General features: G+C 56.5%; 1 protein-coding gene across 12 annotated transcripts in view; it reads left to right on the forward strand.

The window, feature by feature from the left end:
• Positions 1-14461, forward strand: part of SCN5A (sodium voltage-gated channel alpha subunit 5) — a 94374-nt gene that overhangs the window by 79393 nt on the left and 520 nt on the right. For 8 of the 12 annotated variants that reach the window (XM_045436523.1, XM_045436525.1, XM_045436530.1 and 5 more), the window contains 7 exons: positions 854-976; positions 3236-3517; positions 5485-5538; positions 6157-6294; positions 6931-7035; positions 8554-8824; positions 11563-13308. In XM_045436523.1, the coding sequence (XP_045292479.1) occupies positions 854-976; positions 3236-3517; positions 5485-5538; positions 6157-6294; positions 6931-7035; positions 8554-8824; positions 11563-12794 (2205 nt within the window). In that variant the 3' untranslated portion in view covers positions 12795-13308. Of the gene's footprint in view, positions 1-853; positions 977-3235; positions 3518-5484; positions 5539-6156; positions 6295-6930; positions 7036-8553; positions 8825-11562; positions 13309-14461 lie in introns of those variants that run through there. The other 4 variants (XM_045436528.1, XM_045436526.1, XM_045436531.1 and 1 more) reach the window with 3 other exon arrangements.

Consider the following 14461-nt stretch of genomic DNA (forward strand, 5'->3'; position numbering starts at 1 on the left):
GAGGAGGGTCAGGAGGCTCTGGCGGCGGTCCAGGGGAGAGATGACCGTGGCCTGGCCAGCGTGGTGGCAGTGGAAGTGGTGAGAAATATTTGGACTTCTGATGTATTTTGAAGGCAGAGCCAACAGGAAATCCTGCCGGGTTGGACGCAGGGTGTGAGAGAGGGAGAGGAGGTGGGGATGACGCCAAGGCTTGCGGCCTGAGCAGCTGGAAGGAGGGAGCTGCGGTCAGCTGAGATGGAAGGGCTCTGAGTGGGGCAGGGGCCCAAGCTTTGAAAGCACAGATGACCAGGGTGCGCTGCTGGGCAGACTGGCCCGACCCGGTCCCTGGGCTGTAGACGCTCCGCTTGTGCCTACCCTCTTTGAAGATGGCCGATGGCGAGACGTCCGGCTTGGGGGGAAAGCCCCAGGATGGCCTGTCTGCTCACGGTCAACCCAGGATAGTCCTCCCTTCCCAAAAGGAATTTGACCTGAAGGCAAGCCCGCGGGGACCAAAAGCCCAGGCTTTGTGTGCCTGTCCCTCCATGCCAGCAGCTGGCTTTGGAACTCGGTTTTCTACAGGAGAATAGGGATAAGGCACCCCAAGTCCTTGGGTTAGTGAGTGCACAGACCAGGCCCTTAGTAAAGATCTGAAAGCGGGGACACACTGGTCTCACGCCCAGCCTCGTGGGCCCCAGCAAGGCCAGCCCAGGGCGCGGCAGCCCGTGAAGACGACGCAGCCAGAAATAGCAAAGATTAGACGCGGGGGAAGCCTGCTGGCCCTCTGACACCAGCTGTGCTTTAGGTGGGCCAGGAGCCCTCCCACCTGCCTCTAGCGCTGTCCCCATGGCGCTCCCGCCCTCCTTACCTCCCACAGGTCTCACTGATCAGCCTGGTGGCCAACACCCTGGGCTTCGCAGAGATGGGCCCCATCAAGTCACTGCGGACGTTGCGTGCTCTCCGACCCCTGCGAGCCCTGTCCCGATTTGAGGGCATGAGGGTAAGGGGGAGTGGCTGCTTTCCTGCCAGGGCAGTGGGAGGTGACTCCACTGAGGGGCCCCCATGTTCACCCGCTGACCAAGCGGCCCAGCCCGGAGCTGGGACTGTGGGGCCCCCCCCCCCCGCCCCGCCCCGGCCCCAGTTGGAGCATGGTGCAAAACCTCCAGGACAGGGTCAGCTGGGCTCACAGGCACCCCGAGGGTGGAGAGCTGTGAGATCCCTCCCTCGAGGCCTGTCACCTCCAGCCCCGTGGGCCCCGCGAGGGCCAGGAGAACCCGACAAAGAAAAAGAAGTGAGGTCTGGGTGTGGGTTTCTCGGCTGCCGCCCAGCCCCACTGGCCAGGGAGCCCCTCTGCTTCTGCTCCGGGGCGGGGGCCATCCGTGTGTTCTGATTCCATGGCCCATCTGTGTGCCCTGCCCTCCAGCAGACACAGGCTGTCCTCCTTGGTCTGCGATGGGCAGTAGGGCCGTGGTCATGAAGGTCGAGGAAGCAGAGGAAGCAGCTATATTCTCAGCACCAGCTCTTAGTTGTCATTTGCTTAGTAAACTCTTACACGGATTTCTTTTTCGTTTTTAATTCTTTTCTACATTTATGTATTTCTGAGAGACAGAGAGAGACAGAGTACAACTGGGGGGAGGGGCAGAGAGAGAGGGAGACACAGAATCCGAAATAGGCTCCAGGCTCGGAGCCGCCAGCACAGAGCCCGACTCGGGACTCGAACCTGCAAACCGTGAGATCCTGACCTGAGCCGAGGTCAGACGCTTGACCGACTGAGCCACCCAGGCGCCCCTACACGGATTTTTAAGTACAGAGCCCTAAGCATTTTTCAGGTCACCAAATTTTACCAAATATGGCCACGCAAGGCAAATTTAAAAGCCCCACCAAGAAAAAAACTTTACCTGTAATACGTAGCAAGAAAACACGCACGTACGTGTACTTGTGTGCGCGTGTGTTTTGCATTACTTGTTTTTTTACAAAACATACACAGTTCTGTTGTGGCTTCAGCAGCCACATCTGTGTGCCTGAGTCTCGCTGACCTTGCAGACACCGTCACACCGCCCCCATTTTGTTGGGGTTTTATTTTTTAAACTTTTTTGTTCTTTTCTTTTGATTCTAGTTAGTTAACATAGAGTGTAGTATTGGTTTCAGGAGCAGAATTCAGTGATTCATCACTTGCACGTAACACCCAGGGCTCGTCCCAACAGGTGCCTTCCTTATTGTCGGTTCTGACCTTTGCCCACACCCCCAAGAGAGAAACAAGTCACTTATTCCTGGTGGGAAACCATTCACAAGTGAATCATCCTGCCTAAGCCAAAGGTCTCTTGGGAGCGAGGGCATCTGTTTCCAGAGGGACACGGGGTGATGAGAGCTGCCAGGAACGCCTCTGTTGTGGCTGTTGGCCACAGAGCCGGCCAAGGGCAAACCCGGGGGTTGGGTGTCCCACCCTGTTCGTCACGCCTGCCGGGACCAGGGGCCCTCTCTCATCTGCATGTGTCGCACTGCCCGTCCAGCCCCAGGCCCACCACACAGCCCCGCACCAGCCTCCCTTCCCGTCTGCACAGCAAACACCTTCCCGACTCCCGGACGGCTGGGCGCTTGGGCCCTCAGTGGAGCGGAGTGCCCCATATGCTTTTGCCAAGGGAGCTTCTGCCGGGCACTGTGAGTTTCGATGAAGAGAACGACGCCAGGGCTCCATGGGGTCAGAGAGCCGCTGGCTGCCGGGAGGGAGAGGGGCACCGGGAGTGCCCACACACCCTGCCCTCCCCGCTCGGCTCTCACCGCAGCCCCGGAGAGCTGCCAGAACACCCGCCAGACGCCGCAGAGGTCCCCTGGGCGTGCTTTAGGGAGAACGCCCATCCTTCCTAGTAGCAGCAACCCCAAAATAAACCAGAAACTTAGCTCAGAGAATGTGTCTCCGGAGGCCCTTTCCCATCAGATCGCCGGCACACTCAACCAGACAGACCCTGTTGAAAATTCAGTTTGAAGGTCATGGATTCAGGGCAGGACCAAAAACATAAGAAAGGTGTCTGTGTGTGTTCTCTCCCCCGCCCCACTCTCCATCATCTCTCCTTTTACTCCCCATCAGGGCTTCCAGCCAGGGGTGGCCCTTCCTTGGGGACAGGAAGTGTTCCACCACCCCCCCCCCACCCCCACAGGGACCTGCAGGCAACAAGTTCAGGGAGGGAGCAGGGGTGGGTCTCGAAAAGGGCATATGTTCTGGGCACCCCCAGGAGCTGAGCCTCTTCTCTGTCTCCTTGAGGTTGTGGTCAATGCCCTGGTGGGCGCCATCCCCTCCATCATGAACGTCCTCCTCGTCTGCCTCATCTTCTGGCTCATCTTCAGCATCATGGGCGTGAACCTCTTTGCGGGGAAGTTTGGGCGGTGCATCAACCAGACTGAAGGAGACCTGCCTTTGAACTACACCATCGTGAACAACAAGAGTGACTGTGAGTCTTTCAATGTGACTGGCGAATTATACTGGACCAAGGTGAAAGTCAACTTTGACAACGTAGGGGCCGGGTACCTGGCCCTTCTGCAGGTGGTAAGTCCTTCTTCCCACTGGTTTTCCAGCAACAGGCACCTTCACCCACGGCGTGGGCAGGAGGGGGACAGTGGGGCCACTCTGGTTCCTCACGATAGGGTCACAGTGCCCAAAGAAGGCTAAGGATTCTCCAGAGACTTCGTGGCTCCTTGGGAAGTCTCTGGATTTTCCATTCTAGAACAGATACCACATTCTCCCAGAGGCACGGCATGGGGGTTCAGCACTGACGCAGAACCAACCCCCCGGCCAGTAGTCAGGTGGACAACCTCACACCATCAGCTTGGCAATGTGATGGCACAGGTTAAAAATCAAAGACCATAGACATGCAGAGTCGGAACTATTAGCCAAGCTGCGACTCCAGCCTTGTGTTATAAAAGGTAACAATACCTCCTGTGTTGTTTCAGAGAACATATTTACTTCTACCTCTGATGTGCAAGATGTGTGATGTTGAAACATACATGACCCTACCAAGTCTTTCCAAAGTTTCCATTGATTTGGGAGGATGTTGGCTTCAGTAAGCATGATACATGCCATAGACTTAACCTACAAATAGCCGTAACACATAGAGCCACAGCTTCTTGCCACCCCAGTCTTGAGACCAGATACCTGTCTCTCGTCCCCAAAGCGGAGGGACACTCAGTGGACTTAATGTACATCTCCTCACTCTTGCGGGCCTCCCTTAAATCCCAGGGGTAGCTCTCTCCAAAGACTCCCCTGAAATACCTCCTAGAGGACAAGATTCAAGCCAAACCCAGAGAGCCTTCTGTTCCTGGGACTTCCCTCTGGATGACAGAATTTGTAGACTGAGAACTGCCAGCCGTTCCAGACAAAGCAACACAGTGGCTGGAAAGAGAGTCACAAGCATCTCATCACCTTGGATGCTCTCCAGCAGTTTCCAGAGCATTTCCAGGCCTCTCTCCACAGGGCAGGGCCTCGTGGCACGGCGAGCTGAAGTAGCCTGCCTCCTCTGGGGCAGCCTCAGTTTCCCCATCTGCCCTACCTGTGTCATAAGAACCCTCAGGCCTGAAAGTGTGTGTGGGCAACTGTACCCTGAAAGGAGGCTTGGGCAGATTTGGAACTCGGCCAAGGACACAAGTGAGATCCCCCTGGGCAGTCGGCCTCGCCACCACACGTCTCTCAGGCCCTTCCTGAACCTTCATAGCAGCCCCGACTGGGGCAGACAGTGTAGCCAACACCGGAGCCCCATTTCGTGCGACCTCCTCATTTACTGCTCTGGAGGGTGGGCTGGAGCAGGTTTGTGTAGCCTACAAGAGCTGACTGTTGCATTTTCAGATACTTTGCAAGCCCTGATTAAAAATTAGATTTTATAAACTGATAATTCACTAAATGACATTAACACAAAATCATGGGGCACCTGGCTGGCTCAGTCGGGGGAGCACGCAACTCTCCATCTCAGGGTTGTGAGTTTGAGGCCCATGTCGGGTGTAGAGATCACTCAAAATAAATTTAAAAACTCAAAATTCACCATTACTGCCTATTACTCTCTATGCTCTTGAGGTTATTTACATGAGCTGTAGCTGTACAATGGAAATACTGTAATGCTAGGCTCCTGTGCGTCTCTTCCCACGTCTGTGTTCAGTAAGGAGACGTTGATAACTTGAAATTGGCCGTGAGGGGAGTGTTTACACCAAGAGATTGGCGAACACAACAATCAGGGCTTTGTTTGCTTCTGGAAAGCCATTTGTTGGCCATTTACCAACACACCCATAGCAAGAGGACCCCCGTAGGTACGAGGGGAGGTTGAGATGTTTCAGGACCTTCCTGAAAGGCCCTGGAGCAGAAGCCACGTGGTTCTCTGAGGGACACGGCAAAGGGGGCCAGGTCAGCGCTGGGGCGGGATGCTAGCTTCTCATAGGAGGATAGTCCCTGGCCTCATCTGTCCAGATAGGAGCCCTAAGTACCTCAATAGATGGAAGTTAAGTGATTTTCTTGTCTTTTCCTTCCAGGCAACATTTAAAGGCTGGATGGACATTATGTATGCGGCTGTGGACTCCAGGGGGGTAGGTAACCACGCTGGCCTCTCCCACCAAGTCAGGCACCTGAGTCTCCCGGATGCTTGGCCACTAGGGAATCCGTGTCCACACCCATAAGCCCACCCCATACAGGCCAGATGTCTCGTGTCAACCTGCAGTCGAGCCTGTCTGGAACGCCCAGGCCTGGCCCTGGGGCAGAGTTGCATGGTCTCCCAAAGAGCCCCAAATCCGCAAATATCTTTCAAATGAAATTCACTGTCATTTGCTTGAATCTTAGTCTTGCCCCAGGAGAGACAGGGTAGAAGGAATAGAAATGCAGATCAAGTTTCTTCTGTGTCTTTGCACCCCACCCAATCACACTGATAGTTCAGTGAAGACTGAGGGTGCAGGAACAGACTCGAACCTCCCGACGGCCCAGGGTGGAAGCCAGACGGGACCACCGTGTCAGCCCTGAGCCGTCACCCTCCTGAACCCCTTCCCCACCCACCCCGGCCCTGCTCTGCACGCACGTGCACACACAGACACACAGCCCCGTGCTGGTGACCTTCCTGTGGACACACCCTCTCACCCGTGGAGGGGACACCTCCAGCCGGCCCTCCCCCATTCCCGCCTGTCTGATCCCCCTGTCTGATTTCTCCCCCTTAGTTTGAAGAGCAGCCCCAATGGGAATACAACCTCTACATGTACATCTACTTCGTCATTTTTATCATCTTCGGGTCTTTCTTCACCCTGAACCTTTTCATCGGTGTCATCATTGACAACTTCAACCAACAAAAGAAAAAGATACGTAGAGCGCCTGCTCCCTGTGGGCTGGCAGGGCCGGGCTGGGGGCCGAGGCACTGAGGAGCCATTCTGGGCCCCGGCCCCGTGTGGCCTTCCTGCTGCAGGTGGTCCTTTTCCCGCTGCTGCTGGAGTGGGTGGGAGAGGGGCGTCCATGAGGTAACAGGCCCAGTCTGTGGGAGTGGATGGAGGGGTCCCAGGCCTGCCCTAGTCTACCCGACAGGTGAGGCTCCTGAGAGGAGCTGGGCTGATGGGACTATTCACCAGGATCAGGAAGGTGGGAAAGGGGGACAGTGGCCCCGGGTCAGGCCATGATTGGGTTGTGGGCAGACCAAGTAGACAGAACCTCCGGGTGGCTGAGCTGAGCCGGGGGGGGGGGGGGGGAGGGGGGAGATGGGGAGTGGATTTGCATCTCACAAAGCCAGAGAGCCCTCAAAGGGAAGGGAGACAGGGACCCTGGAAAAGCAGATTTGGGGAGGAATCTCTGGCGAATCTCCAGCCACATACTTTTCTCCAGCAGGAGAGGAAGTGAGGAGGAGGCCGACCGAGGCACCCTCATCAAGGAGGCAGGTTCCCTATGCCCCCCATGCCGGAGCCCCTAGGAACCCCAAAATGAGTCTGGTGCCTGTCTCTCTGCACTTAGGGGGCCAGGACATCTTCATGACAGAGGAGCAGAAGAAGTACTATAATGCCATGAAGAAGCTGGGCTCCAAGAAGCCCCAGAAGCCCATCCCTCGGCCCCTGGTGAGCCAGTTCCCGATTCAGCAAGAGGGGGGAGGATGTGCTGAGGGGGCCTGGGAAGCCCCCCTCCCCAGGACCAGCTATCAAGGCCCCTTCACAGTCTTTCAGCCTAGCCCAGGGCCCTCGGTCAGCCCAGGGACGGAGGGGCTCCGTCAGGCCTCTGACCACACGGAGGCCTCAGACTGCTGGAGAAAGTGAGGAAGGCCTGGGAGGACTGTTACGACCAGGAGCACTCCCTCCCACGGGAGTCCCTCTGCCTCCGAGCGCTCCCTCTCCCCCCCTGCTGGAGTGCAGCCTTTCCCAGGGAGAGCAGGACGGCCTCTGCACGCCCACCCGCATTCACAGCCTCTTCCTGGCAACCCCTGAGTGGGACAGACGTGGCCCAGAGTCCCCTGGCACGTGGGCTGACTGACGAAGCCCCTCTCTAGAGAAGGGGGTGGAGGACAGTGTTCAAAGTAATGAGGTGACACAACCCAAATCACTAGCTAGGAAGTGACAGGCCCAGTTTCGAAATCCATCTCATCGATTTTGCCTAATTCCTACCCTTTCACCATGCTTTATTCCAGGTTAGCTCTGTGTGTGTGTGTGTGTGTGTGTGTGTGTGTGTTCACTTTTTTTTTTTTTAATCTTTGTTTATTTTTGAGAGAGAGGAAGACAGAGCGTAAGTGGGGGAGAGGCAGAGAGAGAGAGGGAGACACAGAATCCAAAGCAGGCTCCAGGCTCTGAGCTGTCAGCACAGAGCCCGACATGGGGCTTGAACTCATGAACCGTGAGATCATGACCTGAGCTGAACTCAGATGCTTAACCCACTGAGCCACGTAGGCATCCCTGTGTTCACTTATTTGTAATCTTCTGTTTTTCCCCCAAATAATCAGAGGTGGCTAACAAAGACATACAAATATAGTTAATCGAATAAATAAAATCAATTCCGGGGCACCTGGGAGGCTCAGTCAGTTAAACATCAACTCTCGATTTGGGCTCAGGTCATGATCTCAGTTTGTGAGGTTGAGCCCTGTGTTGGGCTCTGTGCTGACAGTGTAGAGCCAGCTGGGCATTCTCTCCCTCTCTCTTTCTCTCTCTCTCTCTCCTTCTCCCTCTCCGTCTCCCTCTCCCTCTCAAAATAAATAAACAGCTAAAAAAAGCCAATTCCATAAAGAGTGGAGAAAATTTGTTAACCTGAGGGCCAATCCAATTTCCAGGTTGAACTTTAAACCTGACCTTGAGCCATCGGTACAAACAAAAAGAGAAGCACAGTGCGTGTTCTAAGGAAGCTCAGGGTAGGAGAAATCCCTTCCTGAAGGTGGATGGGGACGACCTCAGAGAAGAGGGGGCCTGGAAGCAGGAGAGACCGGCTATTTCCGTTTCCTGACTCCTCCCCTCACCCTGACAGTCTGGCTGGGGTGTCGGCCTCAGCGGAGGGTACGGTAGGAGGGTGGAAGGTCTGGGCAGAGGGGCAGCAACAGGGGGCCTACTAGCCCATCTGAGGCCCCTGCTGAGCCCATCCTTTTCCCCTCCCTTCAGAACAAGTACCAGGGCTTCCTGTTTGACATTGTGACCAAGCAAGCCTTCGATGTCACCATCATGTTCCTTATCTGCTTGAACATGGTGACCATGATGGTGGAGACAGATGACCAGAGCCCCGAGAAGGTCAACATCTTGGCCAAGATCAACCTGCTGTTCGTAGCCATCTTCACAGGCGAGTGTATCATCAAGATGGCTGCCCTGCGTCACTATTATTTCACCAACAGCTGGAACATCTTCGACTTCGTGGTTGTCATCCTCTCCATCGTGGGTGGGTATGCAAGTTGGCCTTTCCTCCAGTCCCGGGTCTGTACTTAATGCCAAGTGTACTAGTCTTCTCCGTTCTTTTCTCTGCATTCCTCACCTCTCCCTACCACACACACATACACACACAGCCACAGAGAACTTGTCTGGGAAGGCCTACTCGGTCCAGGGGAGCCATCCTGGCAGAGAAGCCGGCACCCCCTCATGCCCCCCCCCCCTCCATGGGACCCTGGAACACAGCTTTCTGCTCTCTGTGAGAGCTTCAAGAATGAGTCTGGGAAGGAGAGAAAGGCCCTCCCGAGGGAAAGCCTGCAGCCTAGGTTGAAGGAAGAAGGGGCTTACTCAGGGTGAGGTGAGTCTCCAGGGATGGGAGCAGGTGGCCCTCTAGGGTAGAAGTTATCCCTGGAGATGGAAAATTCTAGAGTCTCGCCACCACATTGTGGGCCAGGCTCCTTCAGACATCACTCACCTTGTGCATTCCGCCTTATAAAGTCAGCAGTGAGACGAGGATATCAGGTAACTGGGGGTGGAAGAGAGAGGATTCACACTTAGTCTGTCTGGGGTGCTCTAACCAAACACCAGACTGGCTAACTCAGAAACGACAGAAATTTATTTCTCACAGTCCTGGAGGCTGAAAGTCCCCGATTAAGGCACCAGCACGGTCATGTTTTCTGGTGAGGGTCCTTTTCCTGGTTCATAACCAGCACAATTGTATTGAGCTACAACTCACATACCATAAGATTTACCCTTTAGATTTAGTCGTTTTTAGTATATTCACAGAGTTGTGCAACCATCACCGCCATACCTACTTTTAGGCGACTGCCCTCACCACCAAAAGGAACTCCATACCCTTTTAGCAGTCACTCCCCATTTTCTGTCTCCCCAGCCCCTGGAAACCACTAATCTAAAATTTTGAGAGACTGCCAAGCTGTTTTCCAAAGTAGACACATTCCCATCATCGATGTATAATGGTTCCAGTTACTCCACACCCTCGCCAACACTTGTTGTCGTCTTCAGTTTCTTACTATTAGTCACCTTGGTGGGCACGAAGTGATAACGACGTTGAGGTTTGGGTTCACACTTCCCTGATGACTAATGACGCTGAACATCTCTTCATGTGCTCATTGGTCATTTTCTGTGGTGTGTCTGTCTTGGTATGTCACACGAGAAATGTCTTGGAGAAGCATCTATGCACATCCTTCGCTCATTTTTTAATTGGCTTATTTATGTTTTTATCGTTGAGTTGCGAAAATTCTTTACATATTCTGGATACCGGTCCCTTGCCCGATTTGCAAATACTGCCTCCCATTCCGTGGGTTGTCTTGTCACTTTCTTGGTCATCGTCTCTTGAAGCACAAAGTTTTTCATTTTGATTAAGTCCCAATTTTTTTTTTTCCTCTCATCGCTCGGGCTCAGAGCCCAAACTCTTGACCCCTCCACCGTGCAATCCTGCCATGAGGTGGCTGACTTTCCTCTTTCCGCCACGTACAGCTTTTGCCTTTGGTGAACTCAGAGGGAAACCCAGGGGCTGAGGCAGGGGCTGTCATAGCCGCAGTGACAGAGGGTGGCTAGAAGCTGGAAGTGGAGTGAGGAAATACTCTGGGAGGTCCCAGGCAAGAGTGAGGGTGAGCACGCCTGGTGGGAATGCAGGATGTCAGCCACAGCGAGGGGGCCGAGGAGGGACACTCTCAGAGGCTTCAGGGAACACTACCAGTCCTGGTCCTTGGCCATACTGCAGAGGCTTGGTTAACCGGTCGACTTGGAGCCAGAGTGTCTGAGTCGAGTCCCAGCGGCTCACTGACTAGGTGACAACATGGGTAAGTTACCTCACTTCTCAGCTTCCTCTTCTGGAAAATGAGGATTATGGTATCAGCTTACTCCCCCCTAGGGTGCCCGGAAGGCCTAAATGGATGGATATAAAATGCTCATCCCAGTGCCTTCTTGACAGTAAACAGGACACGTGTCAGCCAGTGACATTACGTGAGGAATCTGGAAAGGTCACATGGGCCAATACAAAGCAAGTGTATTTCACTCTTTCTCCCATAACTTATATCCCTGCCTCTTCAAACTCCAAACCCAGGGTTAGTCAATAGAGACCCAGGGGCGGGAAGCCCTGGATGCGAGCAGGGTCGGGAGGGTGACAGGAGCTATCTCAGAGAGGCTGAGTTGTGACAGGTGTGGCATGGGGGAGAACCCTGACTTCTGGGCCGCTGCCTCTTGCCCTCCAACGTGCCCGTGAATCGTCTGGGCTTATGAAAACGCAGTGGGTCTGGAGGTGGAGCCGAGATCCCACATTTGTGATAAGCTCTCGGGAGATCCCAGGGCTGCTGGCCCTCGGACCACACTTTGAGTAATGAGAAGCTGAAGAGCCTGAGCTCTGGTCCACGCTAGGCCACCCAGATGCTGAGCAAGTCCCTTCAGACCTCAGAACCCAAGATCTAGAACACGGGCCCCGTCCAGCTCTGCTGTGCAGGTAGCCCCAGAAGACTAAGGGACGAGAGGTCTGGGAAGGCACTTTGCAAAGGATGTGGTACTTTGGGTCCTCCTTTCCTGCATCAGAGATGAGAATGAAAGCCCAAGAGAGGTGGGGGGACGCAGGGTCCTTGCTTGCCCCGGTCAACCCAGTCCTCCCGAAATGGCCTCCTCTCCTTAGCTCCCGGCTGTACAGAGACCCCCTCCAGTGACGTGGGGCTGAAGGCAGGACAGAAGTGCATGGGTGGCCATGGTCTCTGTTGTCTCCCGTAGGCACTGTGCTCTCAGACATCATCCAGAAGTACTTCTTCTCCCCAACGCTCTTCCGAGTCATCCGCCTGGCCCGAATCGGCCGCGTCCTCAGGCTGATCCGAGGGGCCAAGGGGATCCGCACGCTGCTCTTTGCCCTCATGATGTCCCTGCCTGCCCTCTTCAACATAGGGCTGCTGCTCTTCCTCGTCATGTTCATCTACTCCATCTTCGGCATGGCCAACTTCGCCTACGTCAAGTGGGAGGCTGGCATCGACGACATGTTCAACTTCCAGACCTTCGCCAACAGCATGCTGTGCCTCTTCCAGATCACCACGTCGGCCGGCTGGGACGGCCTCCTCAGCCCCATCCTCAACACGGGGCCCCCCTACTGCGACCCCAATCTGCCCAACAGCAACGGCTCCCGGGGGAACTGTGGGAGCCCGGCCGTGGGCATCCTCTTCTTCACCACCTACATCATCATCTCCTTCCTCATCGTGGTCAACATGTACATCGCCATCATCCTGGAGAACTTCAGTGTGGCCACGGAGGAGAGCACTGAGCCCCTGAGCGAGGACGACTTCGACATGTTCTATGAGATCTGGGAGAAGTTCGACCCGGAGGCCACCCAGTTCATCGAGTACTCGGCCCTGTCCGACTTCGCCGACGCCCTGTCCGAGCCGCTGCGCATCGCCAAGCCCAACCAGATAAGCCTCATCAACATGGACCTGCCCATGGTGAGCGGGGACCGTATCCACTGCATGGACATCCTCTTCGCCTTCACCAAGAGGGTTCTGGGTGAGTCCGGGGAGATGGACGCCCTGAAGATCCAGATGGAGGAGAAGTTCATGGCGGCCAACCCGTCCAAGATCTCCTACGAGCCCATCACCACCACGCTGCGGCGCAAGCACGAGGAGGTGTCGGCCACCGTCATCCAGCGGGCCTTCCGGAGGCACCTGCTACAGCGCTCCATGAAGCACGCCTCCTTCCTCTTCCGCCAGCAGGCAGGCAGCAGCGGCCTCTCCGAAGAGGACGCCCCCGAGCAAGAGGGCCTCATCGCCCACGTGATGAACGAGAACTTCTCCCGGCGCCGCGGCCCGCCCTCCACGTCCTCCACGTCCTCCCCACCCTCCTATGACAGCGTCACCAGGGCCACCAGCGATAACCCCCAGGTGAGGGTGTCCGACTGCAGCCGCAGCGAGGACCTCGCGGACTTCCCCGCCTCCCCAGACCGGGACCGCGAGTCTATCGTGTGAGCCGCACCCCGGCCGGCCAGGACGCGCCGGGAGGCAGCCACGAGCCAGCACCCCCTGGGCCCTCCTTGCTTTGGGCTCCGGCGTGGGAGACGGGCCTCGGCCCCACGGATCGACGACGCGGAGTTCTTTCTGTGGCCGCCACGCCGCCGGCCAGAGGCCGTCGGCCGAGCCGACCAGCCGGGGCACAGGCCGGTGGCCGGGTCTGGCCAGGCGACACCCCGGCGCTCTGCGAGGCAGCGCTCTCCCAGCTGCTGAGGCGAAGTACAAAGCTGAGACTGTACGTGTCGTGAATGGGCTTTCATAAATTTATTATATTTGATATTTTTTTACTCGGGCAGAGAACTAACGTTTTTTCCACGGACGTCGGCAGTAATTCACTCTGCCTTTTCTTCACTCCAAACGGGAGTGTCTGTGGAGCTGCTGGAGGTCTGTTCTCAAAGCAAAAGTGAAACCCAGGAGGGGTTTCCCCTGCTGCTTGGGCCGTGGTGCCAGGAGGGCCGACCCCCTTGCCTCACACGCGCGTGCACGCAGTCCACACACACGGGCCAGACACGGGCCACGCGTGGCCCCGGCTCCCCTCAGGCACGTGTCAGGCAGAGGGGTTCTTGTCAGCAGGGGCTCACCCTGGCCTTCCGTGGTCCCCAGGGTCCTGTTTGCCGCCCGGGTTTTTATGCAGGCCGTAGTGGGGTCACGTCTACGAAACGGAAAAGCTTCCAGGAGGGAATGGCCCGGGTCTCAGGGCCGGTCCTGGGCACTGATGTTGCCTTTTCTTCCCAGGAGGGCCCGGTCTTCTGCAAGAGTATTAACGTTAAGGTGAAGGGCACAAGGGAACCAGCCCCACGCACAGCCTGGCCCCCAGCTTATCCCAGCTCCCAAACCCGGCAGGCCCTGCCCCACAGGCCGGGAAGAGAAGTCTGAGCCCGGCACCGTTAGGGCTGAGAAGCTGAACAGGCCTCAGCCGTGTGAAGAAGGGAATCTGTTGTCATGGCCAGGGCTCTCTTGCCAGACCTTTCCGCCTCTCACCTTGTGTGCGGGTGTGGGGAGGGGGGATCTCCCGCGCGGTGCCCGGCGACGCTCCAGATGGAGCAGGGAGGGCATCACCGGCCCTGTGCCGGGAAGGAAGGGGCCTTGGGGTGGTGAAACTGTTCCCTGCCCTGGGAGGAGCCTGGACTGTGGGCTTCCTTGGGGAAGAGAGCGGCGTGGCCCCGGACCAGCCCCTCTCGCTCAGCCTGGGGTCCTGGTGGCACCCGCCCACGGGACAGTCCGGGGCAGGGTCCAGGCCGTCCACGGGTCTTGTGAGAAGGCCTTTTCAGGGAAAAATACTTTTTCTAGTCCAATTCCCCCCGGGGGCCTCTTCAGCTGCTGACAATCCTACTTAGCATATGCAAATATTTTAACGCAGAGACCTGTCACCCCGCGAGTGACAGTGTTGGCTGGCGGAGCGATCCCAGCTCTCCAGCAGAGCCGCCGCCCGCCTCGGGGGGCAGCCCGGGAAGCCGGAAGCCCGCTGCCCCTAACCTACCTCGCCGAGCCGTCGGAGGGCTGGACGATCGTGAGCTCGTGGCAGTGCTGAGGGGGCATTGCCGGCGAGTCAAGTATTACGTTTCTTTTTGTCGCCCCGAGTTCCCTTGGTGGCGACCCCAGCCCCCACCCCACCCACCCGAGGG

This window comes from Leopardus geoffroyi, chromosome C2, assembly GCF_018350155.1.
Source record: "Leopardus geoffroyi isolate Oge1 chromosome C2, O.geoffroyi_Oge1_pat1.0, whole genome shotgun sequence".
Taxonomy (NCBI): domain Eukaryota; kingdom Metazoa; phylum Chordata; class Mammalia; order Carnivora; family Felidae; genus Leopardus; species Leopardus geoffroyi.